The sequence below is a fragment of the Peromyscus leucopus genome, chromosome 4 (genome assembly GCF_004664715.2).
Source record: "Peromyscus leucopus breed LL Stock chromosome 4, UCI_PerLeu_2.1, whole genome shotgun sequence".
Lineage (NCBI taxonomy): Eukaryota > Metazoa > Chordata > Mammalia > Rodentia > Cricetidae > Peromyscus > Peromyscus leucopus.
The window spans coordinates 133,611,791-133,632,677 of NC_051066.1; the positions used below are offsets into that span (position 1 = coordinate 133,611,791).

A 20,887-nucleotide genomic window follows, 5' to 3' on the forward strand; every position below is an offset into this window, starting at 1 on the left:
TGGATCATCATGGAGACCAACGAGGCTGAAGTGGGAGCAAGCTTCCAGGATGCAGGTGGTGAAAGAACCTACCTATTTCCTTCTTCCTCTACACCTAGGCAAAGATCTATATATAGTTTATGAAGTAAATGTTAGTCAACAATGTATAAGTCCACAAAGTTAGTTTGAAGAAAAAATAAGTCTCCCAAATGGAAAGTTGTTCACAAAGTAGTAGACTATTATAGGTTGGGAATAAAATTCAAGTGTTTGAGTTCTTTTTGTTTTTCAAGACAGGGTTTCTCTGTGTAGCCCTGGCTGTCCTGGAACTTGCTCTATAGATCAGCTTGGCCTCGAACTCAGAGATCTGTCTGCTTCTACCTCCCAGGTGCTTGGACTAAAGGTGTGCATCACCAGAACCTGCTAAGTATTTGAGTTCTAATGTGTGGCATTACTACCAAAAATAAAATAAATATGTAGATACTTAGAAAATCATAAGAGATTGTTATTCCACTTTCTCAGCTTATTCAATAGGGATACTCTGTTAGCATGGTCTTAGATTAAAAACTCATAGTGTCAATGGTTTACTTTATTAAATATCTGGCACTATATAGAGGGATAATTGGTGTTTTTTTTTAAAGTTATCAGTTAATTGTTCACAGGTAAATCTGACATGTTAATTAAATCTGAAATTCTAAAAAAAAAATCCTTATCAACAGCAGCAACCAAAAAAACAAAGAAAGAAAGAAAGAAAGAAAGAAAGAAAGAAAGAAAGAAAGAAAGAAAAATTGTCACACTATTTTTTTTTTCTTTTCTTCTCCCAATTAGTTGCTATGGAGAAGTTTTCCCTTTTTTGGCAGGGGTAGATTGGGACAGGAAGATGCTAAGTGTGGGAAGTTCTCTCCTTGGAGGAATTCCTCAGTTTTGAGAATTACTTCCTTTAGACCACCTTCACTGGAAATTGGGATGCAAAGTTTCCTGTTATGTATGTATCCAAGGCTGGCCTTGAATCATTGACCACATGATGAAAATGAACAGGGTGGCCTCCAAATTATGATCCCCTGCCATAGCCTCTTGAGTGCTAGGATAACAGGATAATTGACATGTCTCATCACACCTGACACATTACTTGCAGGCACTGTACCACTAAAAATCATCTTCATGTCTCTGATAAACTATACACAGGATTACATTTGCCATTTTAATGTTTACAGTCCAGTAGCATCTGTACACTCAGGTCACCATCCACTACCAGAACTCATTTGAAATTTTTATTATGAATATGTACTAATCTAAATCTTGAAGTTATAATTCTCTTGTTTAGAGACAGGTCTTTTGCAGCCCAGGCTGGCTCTGAACTTGTTATATAGCCAAAGATGATCTTGAATCCCTAATCATCCTATCTCCATCACCTCAGAGCTGGAATGACAGGCATATGCCATACCAGCCAGCTTTTATATGGTGCTTGGGATGAAACCTAGGGCCTCAGGCACACTAGGCAAGAAAGCACATTACCAACTGAGCTATATTCTTCAGCCCCATGATAACATTCTCAGTAAGAGCTACAATTACCCCAGGCCTCTTTCAAAATAGATTACTCTTTATTTGAGCTTTGTCTGATGTCTCCCTATGGTTAAATATACACAAGTTGTACATTTTGAAATTGGAGAACTGTGACACAGTGAATTTAAGTCTTTAGGACAACTACACATAGTGGCATACTATATCCATCCTCATCTCATTAGTGTTATTGACTCTGGTCATCTTGCCAATGTTTTCTGTCGTATAGTTGATATTTATTTTTTAATTTGTCACTACTAAGCATCCTGTAGATCTTAGTTCTACCGTTTACTTGCTCCTTTGGCAATCACAGGACTATTTACCTGGAAAGGAAACAAAGAAATGCAATAATCCAGACTCAGATAGGTGCTAATGTCCACTTCTGGGCTGTTGAGGGGGTTTGACTGATAAAACTATTTGAGATAAAACTATCTCTACTTCCTATCCCTGAGAACCCAGAATAGAAGAAAGGCAATTATTAAAGCCCTATTCTGGGGGCTGCAGAGTTGGCTCACAGGTTGGGAACACTGGCTGCTCTTCCAAAGGACCTGGTCTCAATTCCCAACACACACACGACAGCTCACAACTGTCTGTATCTCCAGTTCCAAAGGATCCAACACACTCACACAGACACACATGCAGGTCAAAAACCAAAGTACATAAAATAAAAATAAATAAATAATTTGAAGCCCCATTGTGGAGGGGGTAGTCATAAGAATAGTTTCAGTTCATTGTAATAAAAAAACAAAAACAAAAACAAAAAAAGAACCACAGCTGGGTGGTGGCAGCACACGCCTTTAATTCCAGCACTTAGGAAACAGAGGCAGATGAATCTCTGAGTTTGAGAGTCTGCACCAAGTGAGTTCCAGGACAGCCAGGGCTACTCAGAGAAACCCTGTCTCGGAAAAAAAACAAAAAACAAACAAAAAAACCCTAATTTGAAAAAAAAATTAAAAATAAACACAATAATTTTAGCTCCAAGGAAAATTAATAAAGTCAAGATGATTAGAGATTCTTCATAGATCTCTGGGCTGGAGAGATGGCTCAGCCATTAAAGGCTAGGCTCACAACCAAAAATAAAAGATTCTTCATAGATCTCAATTTTTGTCATTGATAAAAATAAAGAGTAATGTTATGGTAACTTTAAATTGAGCAAAATCTATCCACTGTTGTAGAAACAATCTTATCTTTTTGTCATCACTGGCCACATAATTTTTTAAATCTCTATAATAACTGGCTATTATTAACATGGTGTCTCATGCCTATAATCCCAATAATGTCAGAAGACACAACAACTACAGAAATATTCCTTATTAAAGGGGAATAAATAGGCATAAGTAAATGTAGTACTAATCCAAAATTGGGAACTATACTCAAAGAAAAGCAATGCTCTCAGGAAGATTGTTAGATAGACTAACAAAACCAGAATAGAGATGGCAGATTTGAAAAAAGTGTTGAGTTTCCTTAAGTTTATAACTATCACAGTTCATTAAGAAATACCTCTGAAACTGGGCCTGATGACATACATCTACCACCGGAGCACTTGAAGGCTGAAGCAGGAGCCACACAGTTTGAGGCTAGCCTGGACCTGGGCTATATATAGTAAGGTACACTCTCAAAAATAAGTAAATAACTAATTAATTAAAATATCATTGAAAAAAATTTAAGATAAAAAGCTATAAAGAATACAACTCATTTTGAAATCATTAAAGAATAAACAGAGAGAAAGAGCATAATACTTGCTATAGAAAGATAAAGTGACAAGTAAGGTAGACGGGCATTACAGGGGAGACTGGATCACAGGTATACGGTGTTCTTTCCATTTCTCTCTATGCCTAATAATTTTCCTCTACGCTTTAAATTATTTCTAAATTTTAAAGGATTAGTGAGCAAAAGTATAGCTAAAATCAATGTAACAAAGTCTTCGGTTGAAGTTAGACTCTGAAGAGCCAAAGTCGAGAAGCAGTGTCATACTGGGAAAGAACATGAAGTGACAGACTAGGGACTGAACAATGTCCAATGAGTTAAAATGAGAAGCAGAATCCTAAAAGGAATTCAGGACTCTGTGTACATGTGGTGTGTGTTTATGTGTGTGCATGCATGAGTGCATGTGTGTATACTTTGTTCAGGTGGCTACATGTGCAAGCCAGCAAATGATACCAGAATATCTCCCTCAATCATTTTTCCACTGGAATTATTTATTTATTTTTTTATTTTTTTTGGTTTTTCGAGACAGGGTTTCTCTGTGTAGCTTTGCGCCTTTCCTGGAACTCAATTGGTAGCCCAGGCTGGCCTCAAACTCACAGAGATTCGCCTGCCTCTGCCTCCCGAGTGCTGGGATTAAATGCGTGCGCCACCACGGCCCAGCTGAATTTTTTATTTTTAAATTTATCTTTGTGTGTGCGTGTGTGCATGTGCGCACATGCCATATCTAAGCAGGTGCCCGAGGAGGCAAGGAGGAAGTGTCAGAACCCTTTGAGGTATAGTTACAGGGAGTTATGAGCCCCGATATGGATGTTAGGAACCAAATTCAGGTTCTCTGGGTGAACAGGAAGCCCTCTTAAACACGGGGCCATCTCTCCAGAACTTCCACTTCAATTAGAGCTGTCATTTTGACTGGACTGGCTAGCTAGCAAGCCCCAGGACTGGCTTACCCCAGTCCCCCAGCACTAAGGCTCTAGAGCAGAAGAAGCCAGGTTCTCATGCTTGTGTGACAGACACTCTACCCAATTTTAGTATTTCTAAAACATCCTTTGGGAACAAAACGTTTTACCTTAACTTAGCTGAGCGTAGTATTCTGGTCAGTGAAACACAGTTTCCTTCCATGATGCCCTTCCCCACTGTAGGAATGATGCTCTTGCGGCAAGCAACATATAAAGAACATGCCAGCCAGTGTATGACTTCTCCCTGCAGGCAGATGCAAGAAAAATACAGAGATACCTTAAAATGCTTATTTGGGAAAGGCCTCACAATTTCATCTCTCTAAACCCTAAGGAGAAATAAGGTTAATACAATCCCAAACATCAGTTCAGACCCCCACATTCTCCTTCCTGTTCTTAGAACAAGAACATGAAAAATCAAGAATTTTCCTAAATTTCTAAATCTACAAATAGATCTCTTGGGGCTGGAGAGATGGCTCAGAAGTTAAGAGCTCTTCCAGAGGTCCTGAGTTCAATTTCCAGCAACCATGTGGTGGCTCATAACCGTCTATAACAAGATCTGGTGCCTTCTTCTGGCGTGCAGGCATATATGGAGGCAGAATGTTGAATACATAATAAATAAATAAATCTTAAAAAAAATAGATCTCTTTCTTGATTCCAAATTTAACCTTACCAAAAGAATTCTACTAAAATCTCTTCGTATTCTCTCTCTCTCTCTTTCTCAGACAGAATTTTGTGTAGCCTTGGTTGTCTTGGAACTAGCTCTATAGATCAGGCTGGCCTTGAACTCACAGAGGTCCACCTGCCTTTATTTCCTGAATGCTAGGATTAAAGGCATATGCCACCACCACCTGGTAGTCATAGTCTTGATGGTACTTATTCTTTTCTATCATTTAAGTTTTATGTTTCTTTTTAAGCATTTTGGCAGAGAAAAGAAAAAATAAATTAGAATGTTATCAAGGGAGTCACATGTCAAAATATTAATACTTAATATATTGATATATAATGGTATATTAATATTAATACCAACAATATGAAAGACAATGTCATTTTTGTGAGGTAAAGATTTGGGGCATTATTTATCCCATAGTAAGTTATCTTTAAAATATTAAGCATAGTTCTCCACCACCACAGATATCTCAGTTTACAAGCTATAAAAAAAAAAGTAGGGTGGAGAGATGGCTCCAGAGGTTAAGAGCACTGACTGCTCTTCCAGAGGTCCTGAGTTCAATTCCCACCAACCACATGGTGGTTCACAATCATGTGTAATGAGACCTAGTGCCCTCTTCTGGCCTGCAGACATACATGCAGGCAGAACATTGTATACATAATAAATTATTTTTTTTAAAAAAATGTAATGATTGGTAACTCAACACTTAATTTTCTGCTCTTGACTTCAAATGTTTTCAAGCTGGGAACACCTCATGACTGGATGAAATACAGTTGAAGTCTAAGGATTAAGGATTATAGATACAGGCCAAGCAGTGGTGGTACAAGCCTTTAATCCCAGTACTTGGGAGGCAGAGGCATTTGGATCTCTGAGTTCGAGACCAGCTGGTCTACAGAGCAAGTTCCAGGATAGTCAGGGCTACCCAGAGAAAAAATGAGAACTACAGATATAGACACCAACATGGTTGCATAAACAAGACCTGAACAAGGATGCTAAGACAGAAGGAAGAACCTAGACAAAGAACTACGGGGAACTGAGGGATGCTGACAGGGAGAAACAGCACATCAACTGCTTCTCCAACATCAAATGGTCAGCCTCGAAGGAAGGAGCAGAAACAGACACACGGTATTTATATGTTTAGACATGCACACACATGTGGAACAACAAATTAAAGACCATGAATTTGAGAGAGAGCATAAAGTGGAGGTACATAAAGGAGGTAGGAGTTGTAGGGAGGAAAGAGACAGGGAGAATGATGGAATCATATCATAATCAAAAAAAAATGGTAATACTACTAAAAATAATTACAGATACAGGGCCAGAGAGATGGCCTTTGCTATGCAGGCCTGGAGACCTAGATTTGATCCTTGGAACCCATGTAAACATGTGGAGGGAAAGAACTAATCCAACAGAAGTTACCCTCCAATCTCCATGTGGCACATGCTGCCCCCACAAATTAAAATTTTATTTTAAAATATTCTGTGACAGGGCCGGACATATACCTCAGTGGTAGAGTACTTAAAACAATAAAACAACAAAATCAAACATGGTTCTTAATCTCCAAGTCTAAAGTTAAGAATAGTAACAGAAACTATTCTCTATAATTGGTAAAAATATAGGTTGTAAGAAGTGAAGAGAAAGTGTGGGCAAATACAGTGTAGTAACTGACTTTGACTGGAAGTCAACAAAAACTTCACAAAGGAAGATTTAAAACTGCTCAGTAGCAAACTACCAAAAAAATGTAAGTTAGGGGAGTAAAGGGAGAATGTTAGCAGGGGCTTGTGTGGTGCTAGGCAGGGTGGAGACTGTAGAAAGAGTTCTTAGGGGCACAGAGACAGGGAGATGCCTTTTCTCCAATTGTCTTTCACCAACAACCAAAAGAAGAAAAAGAACAAGAAAAAAACAAAACATAGGACAAAATACTTCCAAACTCAATTCAGATAGCTATGCTTTCTTTTCTTTTGTAAAAGAATCACTTATTATGTATAGAGTTCTGCCTGCATGTATGCCTCTATGCCATAAGAGGGCACCAGATCTCATTATAGGTTGCTGGGAATTGAACTCAGGACCTCTGGAAGAACAACCAGCACTCAACCTCTGAGTTATCTCTCCAACAAACATTTAAGGTGTCAACTCTGTCTAACTATGGATTTAGAATTTAGATGGTCAAACCTTCTCTGGAGTTACAGATGGAGGGAAATAGTCGAGGCAGAGTGACCTGCAGAAAGCACACAACTTGGACTGAGTTTAACATACTTAAGAATCTGAAACAAGCTTCTAGTTTGAGCGACTTGGCCACAGATTGTACTTAATAATGCTTATTTGAGGAGATTAAATGAAGGCCTGGGAGATTAGAATGCTTTCTCAGGAAGTCAAAAAATGTATTTTCAACTGAGATGTCATCATAATTTCCCTTACTTTTTTGTATAGTGTGCGCGTGTGCACATATATGTGCACATATATGTGCACATGTGTAAATGAGTGGAGGTCAGAGATAAATGTTGGGTGTATTCATCTATCACTCTCAACCTTTTGAGACAGCCTCACTGAACCTGGAGCTTTGTGTTTCAGCTAGACTGGCAGGCTAGGGCGGGCGCTTAGGATTAGCCTGTCTCCACCCTCTATCCCTCATAACCTATAACCCCAGGGTTCCAGAGCACACTGCCACTGCACCTGCACCTGCCTTTGACATGGCTGCTGGGGAATCCTTCATCCACTGAGCCTGCTCTCCGGCCCTCCTCTAATTTCATATCCTCTCAGTTTTCCAGACATGTACCTTCTGTTGCAGATCACTATCCTTTATTCAGTCCATTCTGCCTTTTCCTGGAACATGTAAGGTCGTCTCAGGTACTTTTCTCTCATATGAGTATAGATACATGTACAATAGTCAGCTCCCCATTTCCCACTCCATGCATTTGAGGCCAACAATTATTTCACTGGCAGGCTGAGTCAGAGGAACAGCCTATATGTGAATCCGGCCCACATGTACAACGAAAGCTTTTGTACATCCCAGTGATATGCTGAAATCGTGTCTTGATATCCCCTGGGGCATGGTTCCACTACCCTAGAAGATACCAAAATCCAAGGATGTTCAAGGCCCCGATTTAAAATGGCAATGCATTTGCATATAACCTATGATCATCTCTAGATTAGTTGATGTAAATGTTATACAATCATACTACATTGTTTGTGGAATGACAAGTCCGTTCATGTTCAAGACAAATGCAATGTTTCTCCCAAATACTTTTGATCTGCTGAACCTACAGACATGAATGCTACTTGTCCATGCCATCATAATTCTACTTCTACACTAAGCTTAAATACCTATATAAGTTTCGATATTCGAGTGACTCTAGGCAAAACAATCCTGGGCCGTGGTACACCAAGAAAACAGGTATAGCAGTCACTGCCCTGCCGTGAAGACAAATATAAAAGTTACTGGGGAAATCTAATAGTGATAACCACCATTTATTTTATTCAGAGCCAGACCACAGTAACGACCTGGCAGAGGAACGTGGGACTGAGAAGAGCTTTGTGTGTGCTAACTTTGATCAAACTACAGTGGTATAAATGAACTCACTGCTGCACCCTATGAAGCAGAAGGGTGGAGAGGTTAAATACAGCTGAGCCAGGCTGCATCACAAACCGCGTCACCTTGGGCGCCAAATTAACCTCTGACGACCCCGCTTTTCTCTTCTGCCCAGTGGGGATCAAAAAGTGTTTCAAAAGGGTAGGGAAGACATACTCAAAGGGCCGGGCAGCGATGAGTAATTCGCTTTATCACAGGATCTGCTCTGATCGATTCAACGGCAGCACCGCGCCGTTTGGGGCGCTGGGCGGCGCGCAGAAATCAAGTTTGGAAGTGTGGTGTCTAGGGAACCCCGGAGCAGAACCCAACTCCGGAGGAGCAGCTCCTTTTCTCAGCTTCGGCTTCCCGCCTCGAAACAAATGGGTGGGCTGGCCGAGGTACACCCACCCTTCCCTCCCCGCACTCCTCGGAGACCCTCGTAGGTGGGGGAACTCCCACCGCCCGATAGGCTTGGGGCGGGGGCGGGCCGGGGGTGGGGCCTGGCGAGGGTCGGGGCCGCCGCCCACCTGCCGCCGCTCACCTCCAGGCTGTAGTTGCCGCGGATGGCGGTGAAGTCGTCCAGGGCTTCGGCCGCGCTCCCCTCGTCCAGGTTCAGCTCCTGGCACAGGGCCTGCAGCGCCTCCCTGGCCGCGGCGACCGCCGCCGCCCCCTCGGCGTGGGGCTCGTCCTCGAACATCCCCTCCGGCCCGACGGGCGGCGCGACCCGGCTTCGGGGTTTTCTTTTCCCTCCTGGCGAGCTACCCACAACCCCCCGCGACAAAGCGCGCGAAAATCGCCGACTTGAGCTCGCCTTCCCTTCATCGTCTGCCTCCGCTTTTCTCCTCAAAAAGTCCCTTTCTCCTCTGCGGCCCGCAGTCGCCCCCTCTCCGGGAACGTGATAAGGAGATGGACCTCAGACTCTAAAGGAGACCTGGCTCGGGCCCTTGGTGGGCAGCCCCGGCCGGGGCACCGGCCCGCGGCGACCGACGTGAGGGAGCGGGGCGGAGGGATCCGAGCCGGTGCTGAGGCCGCCGGGACTGCAGCTTGCGACCCGCGCTCTCCACGGCGGGTCCCGTGGTGTGGGGAACTTCGGGCTACCCGTGGCGAGTTCGTTCACACTAGTCAGAAGCCTTCCCCTTGACACTGGCCCGTGGACCTAGGTTGGCCGGCTCCCCCGCGCACGTTTAACCCGCTCTCACCGAGCTCTGACCCTTGATGCGGATGGGGGCGGGAGCAGCCGAAAGTGGCTCATTCTGTAGGAGCGCCACGTCGGAGGCTTTCTGCCTCGCCAGAAAGGGATGGAGAGGCAAGGGTTTTCGGTGACGCCTCTCAGGCTCGCCCTTTCTTCTTCTTCTTCTTCTTTTATTTTTATTTTTATTTATTTAAATTTTTTTGGGGGGGGTTTCGAGACAGGGTTTCTCTGTGTAGTTTTGGTGCCTGTCCTGGATCTCACTCTATAGACCAGGCTGGCCTCGAACTCACAGAGATCCTCCTGCCTCTGCCTCCCGGCAGCCTCGCTAGATTACCTCCCTGGATTCTGAAACTGTCCCAGTAAAAGTCGTTTCAGGAGTAGAATGGTCTTTGTGGTTACCTGAAAGATGTTTTTAAAACGTAAACTAAAACCGGACAGTTTCACTAAGAATCCTTCAGGAAATACATGCCTTTTGTCTTTAAAATAAAGAAAAATATAGTATTCAGACGCACTAGGTAATTCTTAACCTTGAAAATATCAAGCTAGTTTGTTCTCAGTCGGAGGAGGCTTTTCTCATATGTTCACCAAACTGGAAATGCGATTGGGCATGCCTTTGCTTACCTAGCTCTTCGGTATTTAAGTCCAGATGTCACCCTCTCAGGCCATTTCTGAGCAGTACATCTAAAAGTAGGTGACACCTCCCACGCAACATCCATTTCTTTGTCTCCATTGTACCTTGTCATCTGAAGTTGTCATGCTGATTGACCAGCTCTTCCTACTGAAAGTTGCATGGTGAGAAAGAACCTTTGGTCTTCACTGCATACCCTAGTTTGGATTAGTTCTTGCCACTCAGTACTTGGTGTATTGAGTGTATTTGAAAAATTACTAAGTACTCCTTATTTTGGATGGAGTCACTAGAGAAGAAAATGGGGGTATCGAGGCAATTTATGAAAGAATTCCTATGTCCCACTAAAGCCTAGATGTTACACTCCAAGCAGAGATTTTAACATGTTAGTGATGGTCAGTCTGTTTTGGACAAACTCCTCTGGCTGCAGCTATGGCTTCATGGACAGGATAGATAGACTACCAAGTCTGGAGATAATAGGGTGCTGTCTTACATGTTGGAAGGTGCCAGGTTGGAAGGAATCTTTGGACTAAAATGCAAGGGTACACTGCTGATGTAGGAAGAGTCCTGTGTCACGTGACTTTTCCTAGGAGAGGTAAACCTCTCTAAATCCGATAGACAAATGACAGCATAACTAAGAAACAGTGCAGCCTCATCCAGCTTGAGTCAGACAGTGGGTTAGTTTAGCAGGGTTACTCAGAGGAAGGAGCTCGGGCAGTCAGGGAGCATGGATGCAAAGGCAGCCGCCGTTTCCATCGTGGGTGACAACCTACAAGAGCCACCTCCTTGGAGCTCCCTGCACAACTAGCTGGCACCAGAGCCAGCCGGAGTTTCCCTAGCAATTATTTAGTGTTCTGTTCCTGGGGAATGGGTCCTGTGAGTCCTGTAAGTTTCTGAGCCTTTAGTTTTGTTTTCTCCCTGAGCCTCTTTCCAGAAGAGGAAACAGCTGCACAGCACCCTGGTAACATAGGTTTCCATCTAGGCCAAGGTGTTAAAAGATTTTAACTAGGACGGGCCTTCAAGCAAAGGGACGAGCAAGGTTAGCTATAGTGCAGTTTCATACAGGGGTCTTGTAGCAAGTGGAGGCCTCACAACCTCATTTAAACGCTAAAGCAGACTATCAGAGTGGAAGTTGTGGACTGTGGTTTAAAAGCTATTTAAGCTATTTGGAAAACAGCAAAACAAAAACCTCTTTTCATTTAATACTTGAATAAAATCAATGGATTGGTTGACCAGACCTTACAATCCTATGAAGTCTATGGCTGAAATGAAAAATCCGGGCAGTAATATGATCCAAAAGCTCTTTAGAAGTCACCAAGGTAACTTCAGGAGAAAGGCCTGAGGACTTGCTTGTAAATTTCTTTAGTTTTCAGGCGATAGTATTTGAAACTGCCTGCAGATTCCTTTCCCTTTTAGTGTCCTGCCCTTGACAGATCAAGTTTTGTCCTAGAAATAGCCACTGGACCATTAGTGCTGAAATTTAAAAAAAAAAAAAAAAATTTTTTTTTGTTTATAATTTTTTTTGTATTGGTTGGTAAGAAAAAGGCCTGGAAGTTGTTCTAGCATCTCATGCATGTATGATCTCTTTGAAGCCCGAGTAGCTGGAGACACAGGGGCTTCATCTTGTTTAGAGGTAGAGAATAGAGTTGGCTGCACTTGTGAGGTCTCCTGAAGTGGTCTGGGGTCCTAGCACCCATATATACACATTAAGCTGGGCCTATTTTATATATGTTCTGCATTGTTTCATCACCTTTTTACTGTTTAACTTAGTTCACAAATGGACATCTGTGGTGTTTTGAGTAAGAATTGCCCCAATGGGCTCATATATTTGAATGTTTATAGCACTATTTGAAAGGATTAAAAGGATTAGGAGGTGTGGCCTTGTTGGAGTAGGCATGGCCTTGTTGAAGGAAATGTGCCACTTGGGGGTGGGTTTTGATATTTCTAACTTGATCTGTCTCTGTCTCTGTCTCTGTCTCTGTCTCTCTCTCTCTCTCTCTCTCTCTGCCTACAGATCAGGATGTAGCTCTCAGCTACTGCTCTAGCACCCCCTGCATGCCACCATGATGATAATGGACTAAACCTCTGAAACTGTAAGCAAACTCTCCATTAAATGCCTTCTTTCATAAGAGTTGCCTTGGTCATGGTGTCTTCACACCAAAGAACAGTGACTGAAACATCTTTCTGGATTCTTGACTATCCCTCTAATTCTTTGTAAATCACCATCCCTGAGATTTTTTTCCCTTTTCTATATTTGTGTTATCATTTCTGTTAGAACAAAAGCAGCAATTCACTCATAATTATAGAATACATTGTATATTACACATATTTATATACATTTTTATGGTGCTGAAGAGTGAACCCAGGGCTTTATGCATATTCTCTGATACTAAGTTACATCCCAGCGCTAATAGGAATGGTCTTAAATCAGTATTTTCCTCCTTGAATAGATGAACATAGAAACCATAACCAGTTCACTGGGCAACTGACACTGGCTTCAGTAAGGGAGACCATCCCGTGTTCTGGACTTCACTGCTTTTTAGAAATGGTAGAATCTGTCTCTTTCCTTTTGACTTTGCAAATCCGAAGACTTTTTTGTTTTTGTTTTTGTTTGTTTGTTTTAGTTTTTGGTTTTTCCAAGACAGGGTTTCTCTAGAAACCCTGGTCCATCCTGGAACTCACTCTGTAGACCAGGCTGTGCTCAAACTCAGAGATTCACCTGCCTTTGCCCCAAGTCCTGGGGTTAAAGGCGTGCGCCAAGACAGTTTTTAACTATCCCTTCTCCTCTGTTTTATTATTTTCTCTGCTCTTGAGGAAGATTTGGGAGCTTCAGAAAAAAAGCATATGAGTTAGGGGCTCAGGGAGAAAAGGAAAATCTCCATATCCTGCTCTAAACTCCATCTCCTTACACTGTCACTGTTCTCAGTAATACTTAGTTCTCTATAAACTTTCATGATTTTTGGCTTTAGAATCATGTTCTAGAAATGTAACTTCATTAAGCCTTGCATTTTTGATCATTTACACATAGATCCATCCCTGCAAAAGAAATGGGACAAGCATGGAGCCAAGTTGGAGTTGGGTGGCTAGAAAGGACAGATGTTTAACCTAGCTTACAATTTTACCTAGCATATTTTCACTTGCTGAGCTAATATATGAGAGCTCCTCTCCACCCCCAGCCCTGTCTTTTATTTATATAATATTCTTTTAATGAGAAAAAAATTTCTGTTTTGTGAAAGATTTGTGTGTGTGTGTGTGTGTGTGTGTGTGTGTGTGTGTGTGTACATAAGTACTCAAGGGGCCAGAGGAGGACATTGGATCCCCTGGAGCTGGAGTTACAGGTGGTTGTGAGCCTACCAACAGGGGTGCAGAAAACCAAGCTAACTGCTGAACCCTATCTCCAGCACCCCCCCCCCCCTTGAGGCAGGGTCTAATATAGCCCAGGTTGATCTTGAGTGGAGTAAGCCATTATGCTCCACAAGAATTTGGTGTCTTCAGTAAAAGGCAGGAAAGCAAAGCAGTTATTAAAAAAAAAGTGAGAATCGAAAATAATAAAGACATGGGTGTGTCAGTGAGAGAAAGTGAACAATATTTTAATATGTAGTATTAAAATGACATGGTACTGTTTTGAATATTTATTTCAGCATATGACAAAACTAAAGCCTAGACCTTTGTGTTTCATACATTTTTTTAAAAAAAAAATCAATAAAAACATTAACCTGTTTCTAAGGACAGCTTTATATAAAAATAATAGAGCTATCAAGATTTAATACACGTATTAGTATTATCACTATTATAATCACTAGTAGGCACTTATAAAAGTTCCCAGCTTCTGAGGTAGTTCAGTAAACAGCAGTCCTTTGTCTCTCAGCGTGTACTTCTATGAATTTTAACTAACAAATATAAATAAAATAACCATTGTTACGCTTGAGACCATCTGTTGGTGGCATTAGTAAGAAACTAAAAATCTACTTGGTGGGAAAGGGACTTCAGCACAAAATATGAGAAAGAAAAGGGGTCATTCAGTCTTTAACTTGCCACTAGAGATCTAAACTATATCCTCAGCTTAGTCTCTGTAATCATAATCTCTTTACATGTTTGAATTTGAAAAGGGAATTCATTCACTCTTTCTGTAACAGAGTCTTGCTAATATATAGCTCTGCCTGGCCTGGAATTTGCTATATAGATCAGGATAACCTTGAACTTGTGACACTTCTCTCACCTCTGCCTTACAAGTGCTGGGATATAAGCATAAGACACCATGCCTGGCTTATTCTCTCACTTTTTAAATATGGAAATTTAAAGTTGAGTATCTTTTCATCACTACAGGTCTGTTTCTACCCTGAGAATGGAGCAGTACATGAAATCAAACCAAGGACTGAAAAAAGGTTCAAGAAAACCACTAGTTTTTATATAACTCCATTATCTTTACAGTACAGGATGGATGGATATTCTGTGATCAAAATGTACAGTATGCTAATTTTAGGAAATAAGTGGCTAGTCCTTGAATTTGATAAAACACTGGAGGCTCAATATCACTAAAACATATTTGGTTGCATGAGTTTTTTTTGAGCACCAATTCAGGAACTGAGATGAACTGTAGAGCAGATCTGTGTTTATTCCCATTTGCAAGAAAGGGCAGATGGAGAAGCAGACGGCAGGCTAACCAAGGGTGTGGGTGCAGGAGTCCGAATACTTGGGTAATCATGGCTTTGCCACTTACTAGTTGTGTGACCCAGAGCAACTCACTTTCATGTTTGTCTCCTCAGTTTCTCTCCATCTGCAAAATAAAGGTAATAATGAAGTGAATTAATAATTAAAAGGGTTAATTATATAATATGCTCAGAGTTAGGCTGATTGTGAACTCTCAATAAGCTGCTCTTCATTTTTATTGGATAATCTAGAAAACAGACTAGTTCAGAAGTAGATAGTAGAGTTGGTTTCCTAAAAGGAGCCAAGAAGAATATGGTGAGGGATGAATGTAATTCAAATGTATGTTTAGTTACCATTCATTGCAGTTTTAAATGTAGTGATTTAATTTATTCTGCTCTGACTCAGAGTGAAGATTTAAGTAGGGATGTCCAATGTGACATTGTCATCTAGGATGCCTGTGCCCTGCAGCCCATATATAGGTTGGACATACCTGAATCTATCAGGCAACTAAGGTCTTCATTTTGAACCTCCTGGAGCTACACCTAGCATATTGCCACTTTCTACTCACTATGAACCATAGATGGATTTGGTCCTAAAGACATCTCAGCAGAGAAATAGCAATGAAAGTTGGGAAAAAGGGTGAATAAAGATTGAGAATGCTTACTGAACAACGCAAACAATGCAATTCACTATTGGATGTAGCTCTTCATCTGCCAGTTGCTGTAGCCGGAATCTTAACAGGTCTTATTAATAAAAACAAACCCAGAACCAGGCATTGGGGTGAACGCTGAATGGTCAGAGAAACAGAACAGGCCACAACTAACCTCCCCTCACTATCTTCTCAGCTGATCCTGTTTCCTCAGACTGAAAACCTCTGTGTCCTCATCCAAATGGATCTCAGCTGAACTGCTGCTAAAAGCTTAACAGCTCTCTATTTTCTGGTCCTCATGCCTTATGTACCTTTTTCTGTTTCCTGCCATCACTTCCTGGGGTTAAAGGCATGTGTCACCATGCCTGGCTGTTTCCACTGTGGCTTTGAACTCTGGATCTCTGCTGCTGAATGCTAGGATTAAAGGCGTGTGCTATCACTGCCTAACCTCTATGTTTAATATTGTGGCTGTTCTGTTCTCTGACCCCCAGATAAGTTTATCACCACAATATCACCACAAGTTGTCACATTTCCTTTTTCTCTCCATATCACCCCAAGAGGTTTCTTTTGTCCCATAGAGTTCAGCTCTGGCTTTCTGCTTAGATTTCTCCACTAAACAATGGCTTGGAAGTCAGACTTCGTACCTATTTCTAGAATGCTCCTTCTATGTGCAGTCATCAAGGTATTTATTCAACTAAATTCAATCTGTTTCTCTCTCCTTTTTTTTTTATGTGCATTGGTGTTTGCCTGCATGTGTATCTGTGAGAGGGTGTCAGATCTTGGAGTTAGAGACAGTTGTGAGCCTCCATGTGGATGCTCGGAATTGAACCATGGTCCTCTGGAAGAGCAGTCAGTGCTCTTAACCCGTGGTCATCTCTCCAACCCAACTTATCTGTTTCTTAGAAAAATTCATCTTCTGAGAACCTTTTCTTCACTTATATTAAACTGGGCAGTGGGTAGTAAACAGACTCCATCTTAGAGCTATCTAGGACCTGGCAGCAGTAGTTGGAGAAATTAGGAACACTGAGGAAAAGGAGTGGGAACTTTGTATATACTTCGATAGAGTCAGAATTTTGTTATTGCTCACAGGCTTCAAAAGGAATTGGAAAAGAAAGGCCTTACGAGATTTTATAGAATATTAGGTATGAAAATGTAAACACAGACTGGTATCTCTTGTCCTTAAGATTTGTAGATGATCAGTCAGCCTTGACAACAGAGCCAACACTACTAACACCGCAACACTGCCATTTGTTTGGGATTTTTCTTTTCTCTTCGTTGTTGTTACTTATGGATTGTTTTGACTCCATACAGAGTTTTACTGTGTAGCCCTGGCTGGCCCAGAACTGGCTATGTAGCCCAGGCTGGCCTGGAACTCTCAGGGATCTGCCTGTCTCTGCCTCCTGAGTGCTGGGATTAAAGGTGGGCATATAAGTCTTGTTTTTTGATAGAATATAACAGACTCTCATGAAGTAGAAACTGGCCTTAAACTCACTGTGTAATCTCAGTTTCTTAATTAATTCTTAAATGGTCTTAAATTCCTGATTCTCCTGCCTCAGTCTCCCAAGTGCTGGGGTTACATGTGTGTTTTTGTGCACTGAACCCAGGGCCTCTCACATGTTGGGCATGCATACTTCCACTCTACCATTGACTTATATCCTTGGCCCTGGAATATCTCCCTCACCCACCTCTCTGCATCTCTAAAGCAGTAGTCAGCACTTAAATTTTATGGATGTCTGCATGACTCAAACTCACTACAATTTTTACTATATTTTCAAATTTAAACCAAGAACTTAACTCCCTGGTACATTTAACTACTAACATGTTTTTTAAGTGGGGATTATGTTGGAGGTAACTAACTGCATGGAAATAGCTTCATGCTAGGGTTGCCTAAGTCTGAAAGAAAAACGGGGGAATGCAGGCTGGCAAGGCCAATTTAGTGGGCAACCATATTTGCTACCAAGCCTGACAACCTATGTTTGCTCCTTGGGATGGACGCACATTATGGAAAGAGAACCGACTCCCACAAGCTGTCCTCTGACCTCCACAAGCACACACACTCATAGATACATTGGAAATATGGTAACATTTGAAAAAAGAAAGAAAGTGGAATGTGTTTGTCACTTCTGTGGTTTCTGAAAGGTTCGCTCTTACCTGCTGTCATGTGCTTTGCATTCTAAGTCTGAAGACAGCCAAAGAGCTTCCTCAACCAGGAAACTCTTATCTGGGATTCTGACTCATTGCACACCCTCTGGATTCGGAACAGAGCCTGGGAGGCGATGATCCGCAAAGAGGGCTCGGGGTCTTGTAATAGTTCTCTCAGATCTACATGGAAGAAAACCAGGACTGAGGTTTCTAGAAATGAGGACTGCTCTGGATACCAAGTAGCCAACAAACCAGAGCAGCTGGGATAAAAGGGCAACCTTTACAAAGCTGTATAAAAGTCTGTAGATTGGTGAATTGATTCCAATTTTGATCTGTAAAACACTGTTTTCTTAATTACTAAGTATTTCATTCCTTTGCAATAGCCATATTTTAAGTAGTCTACCTAAAATACATTTATCTGAGCCTGCCAAGCTATGTCTAATGTTAACCTCTTAACTTCTTGCCTTACTCTAAAGAAAATGTTAACTCTTAAATCATTATTCCCTTGAAATATTTTTCTTTCTTTTTTCGTCCTTTCTTTTCCTTCCTTCCTCCCTCCCTCCCTCCCTCTTTTCCTCCCTTCCTTCCTCTCTCTCACTATGTAGCTCTGGCTGTCCTAGAACCTACTATGTAGACTGGGCTGGACTCAAACTCATAAAGATCTAGTACTAGATACTACCTCTCAGGTGCTAGAATTAAAGGTGTGTGCCACTGTGCCTAGCTAGTATTTTTCAGTTTTTTTTTTTTTTGTCTTGGTGTTTTGTTGTTGTTTTGTTTTGTTTTTCCAAGTCAAACTGTATCCAGCTTTATTAAAGATACTTTCCATAAACAATCATGGTTTTTCAGGCAAGACATGGGCAGACAATCATTAACAGAATACAAGAGCTTCCAAACTCCCTTCTTATATAGAATACCAAAATCAGAACGCCATTATAAAACCCAATGAGTCTTCATTCAATGCTTTGAAAAGGGGGAGAACTTAGAGTGAGGGCTGACAGTTCACACTGAGGATGTTAACAACTTTTCCCAAGCCGACCCTGACTTTCAGGAAATGAAACAAACATGGCAAAATTATCAATGTGAAGATCCACAGTCTTTTATAAAAGGAACCACTGCTCTTTTGGGGACACAATGATACCACAGCAAAGTCCAGACTGCCTGATAGATCGGCAAAACCAATTTTGGGGGTCAGGTTTTAACAGGTCTCTAGTTTTAAGGGAGTTAAGTCTATGTTGATGGTCCAGGGGAGGAAGACGCAGAAATGAATTTAGAGTTTCCCACACAAGGCATTGTGTGCCATGGTGGCCACATATGTCAACACCAGGACATCTCCCCTGAGAGCCAAAAGGAGTTTTTCAAAATTAGCAGGGAAAGATGTTTTCCAACATCAGCCATCATCAGTCCAGCTTGGGAGACATTTTGTAAGTGACACATGTTCCTCCCCCGCCCCAAAACAATAAAGTGTTCTGTGTGCTAACAACATAGCTTAAAAAAAAAAGTAAAACAAAATTCTACATTTTTATAAAACTTGATAAAAAAAAAATAGTATTTCAAACTGTACAGTCAACCGGCCGAAGTACAGTTATCAAAAATGCACACATCTCACTTGGCATCTCCTCCAGCACCTTCAGCTTTTTGTGCCTGGACTGTTTTGGTGTCTTCGTTTTCTGCAGGATTATTCGCATCCTTCCCTTTCTTCCCCTTGGGGACCTTCTCCCCCTTCTTTGCAGGGGCCTTTTTAGGCTTGGGTTCTGGCTTTGGAGGAGCAGGTTTAGCAGACAACCTTGCAGATCTTCTCTGTGTGGCTCGTCCTTCACCTTGGCTTTATCTCCTTTAGTATCCCCTTCAGCCTTTCTTTTGGGCATGGCGGTGGTGGTGGGTGGGGAGGAGGTTGTCATGTCAGTGTTTTTTTTTTTTTAAGGCGGGTTTTTTGTGTACCCTTGGTTGTCCTGGAAGTAGCTCTGTAGACCTCACAGAGATCCACCTGCCTCTGCCTCCTGAGTGCTGGGATTAAAGGTGTGCACCACCACCACCTGGCATATTTTTACAATTTTTAATGGCTCATTTTGTTTTGTTTTGTTTTTGAGACAGGTTCTCCCTATGTTTCCCAAGCTAAATTTGAATGGCCGTTCCTCTGCCTTAGCCTACCATGTCGCTGAGATATCAGACACCAACTGCCATGCCCAGTTTAAAGTTTTAGCTTTTATATTTTCCTATGGCAAAAGAAGTTCATGTTTGCTATCTAGAAAACTCAGATAATCCATGTAAGTACCAGAAGAATATAAGTGGTGTATGATTCTACCACCTAGAGATAGAATGTTGTTTTGAAAGTGTAACTTTCAGCAGGGTGGTGGTGGCACACTCCTTTAATCCCAGCACTCAGGAGGCAGATCTCTGAGTTCGAGGCCAGCCTAGTCCACTGATCAAGTTCTAGGACAGCTAAAGCTACACAGAGAAACCTTGTCTGGAAACATATAAACAAAAAGTATGTCTTCCCGATCTTTTTTTTTCTTTCTATGCACTGTTTTGCTTCAATATTGTTGTCGAAATGGAATTGTATGATCTGAAAACTTTTTTTTTTTTTTGAGATAGGGTCTTAGTATGACCTTTAACTCATGATCCTCCTGCCTTTATCCCCTGAGTTTGGGGATAATTGATTGTCTTATGGAATAATATCTCATTATTATCTGAGTCACTTCTGTATGGAAATAGAACTTTTGTTCCCCAAGTGTTTTAGGTAAGAAATAAATTAGTTATATAGTATCCTCCTCCACAGAATAGTTTACATGACTTTCTTTTCTTTTCTTCTTTTTTGAAACAAGATTTCATTATACATAAGACCTAGTCTGGCCTCAAACACACAATCTTCTTCCTCAGTGTCGCAAGTACTGGGATTATAGATGTACTCCACCAAATTTGGGTGGTTGTTGTTGCTGTTGTTTTAGAATATTTTAATATCTATAATGAAATGGTAGACTTTAGTGAGAAATAGGTGGTAGATCAGGGCTTGGTAGTTAAGGGTACTTGCTGCTCTTGCAGAGGGCTTGGATTCAGTTCCCAGCACCCACATGTTAGTTTATAACCTAGTGTAACTCCAGTCCCAAGAGATCTTGATGTCCTCTTCTGAACTCTGCAGGCACCAGATATGCACATATATGCAGGCAAAACACTCATAAAATAAATATTAAGAAAATT

The 20,887-nt window shown here is 41.5% G+C and overlaps 2 protein-coding genes and 1 pseudogene across 9 annotated transcripts in view; all 3 read right to left on the reverse strand.

Annotated features, from left to right (window-relative positions):
• Rbl1 (RB transcriptional corepressor like 1) overlaps positions 1-9,452 on the reverse strand; it is a 56,761-nt gene extending 47,309 nt beyond the window's left edge. The window contains exons 1-2 of the mRNA XM_028855574.2: positions 8,976-9,452; positions 4,310-4,443 (exon numbers count right to left, since the gene is read on the reverse strand). Of these exons, the coding sequence (XP_028711407.1) occupies positions 4,310-4,443; positions 8,976-9,131 (290 nt within the window). The 5' untranslated portion in view covers positions 9,132-9,452. The remainder of the gene's footprint in view (positions 1-4,309; positions 4,444-8,975) is intronic.
• Positions 9,453-14,637: 5,185 nt separating this feature from the next.
• The window catches only part of Mroh8 (maestro heat like repeat family member 8), a 74,728-nt gene continuing 68,478 nt past the window's right edge, over positions 14,638-20,887 (reverse strand). For 4 of the 8 annotated variants that reach the window (XM_037205388.1, XM_037205385.1, XM_037205386.1 and 1 more), the window contains 2 exons: positions 17,702-17,872; positions 14,638-15,028 (listed from right to left, as the gene is read on the reverse strand). In XM_037205388.1, coding sequence (XP_037061283.1) covers positions 17,724-17,872 — 149 coding nt within the window. In that variant the 3' untranslated portion in view covers positions 14,638-15,028; positions 17,702-17,723. Of the gene's footprint in view, positions 15,029-17,701; positions 17,873-20,887 lie in introns of those variants that run through there. The other 4 variants (XM_037205387.1, XM_037205384.1, XM_037205389.1 and 1 more) reach the window with 2 other exon arrangements.
• LOC119087905 lies at positions 18,292-19,603 on the reverse strand (annotated as a pseudogene).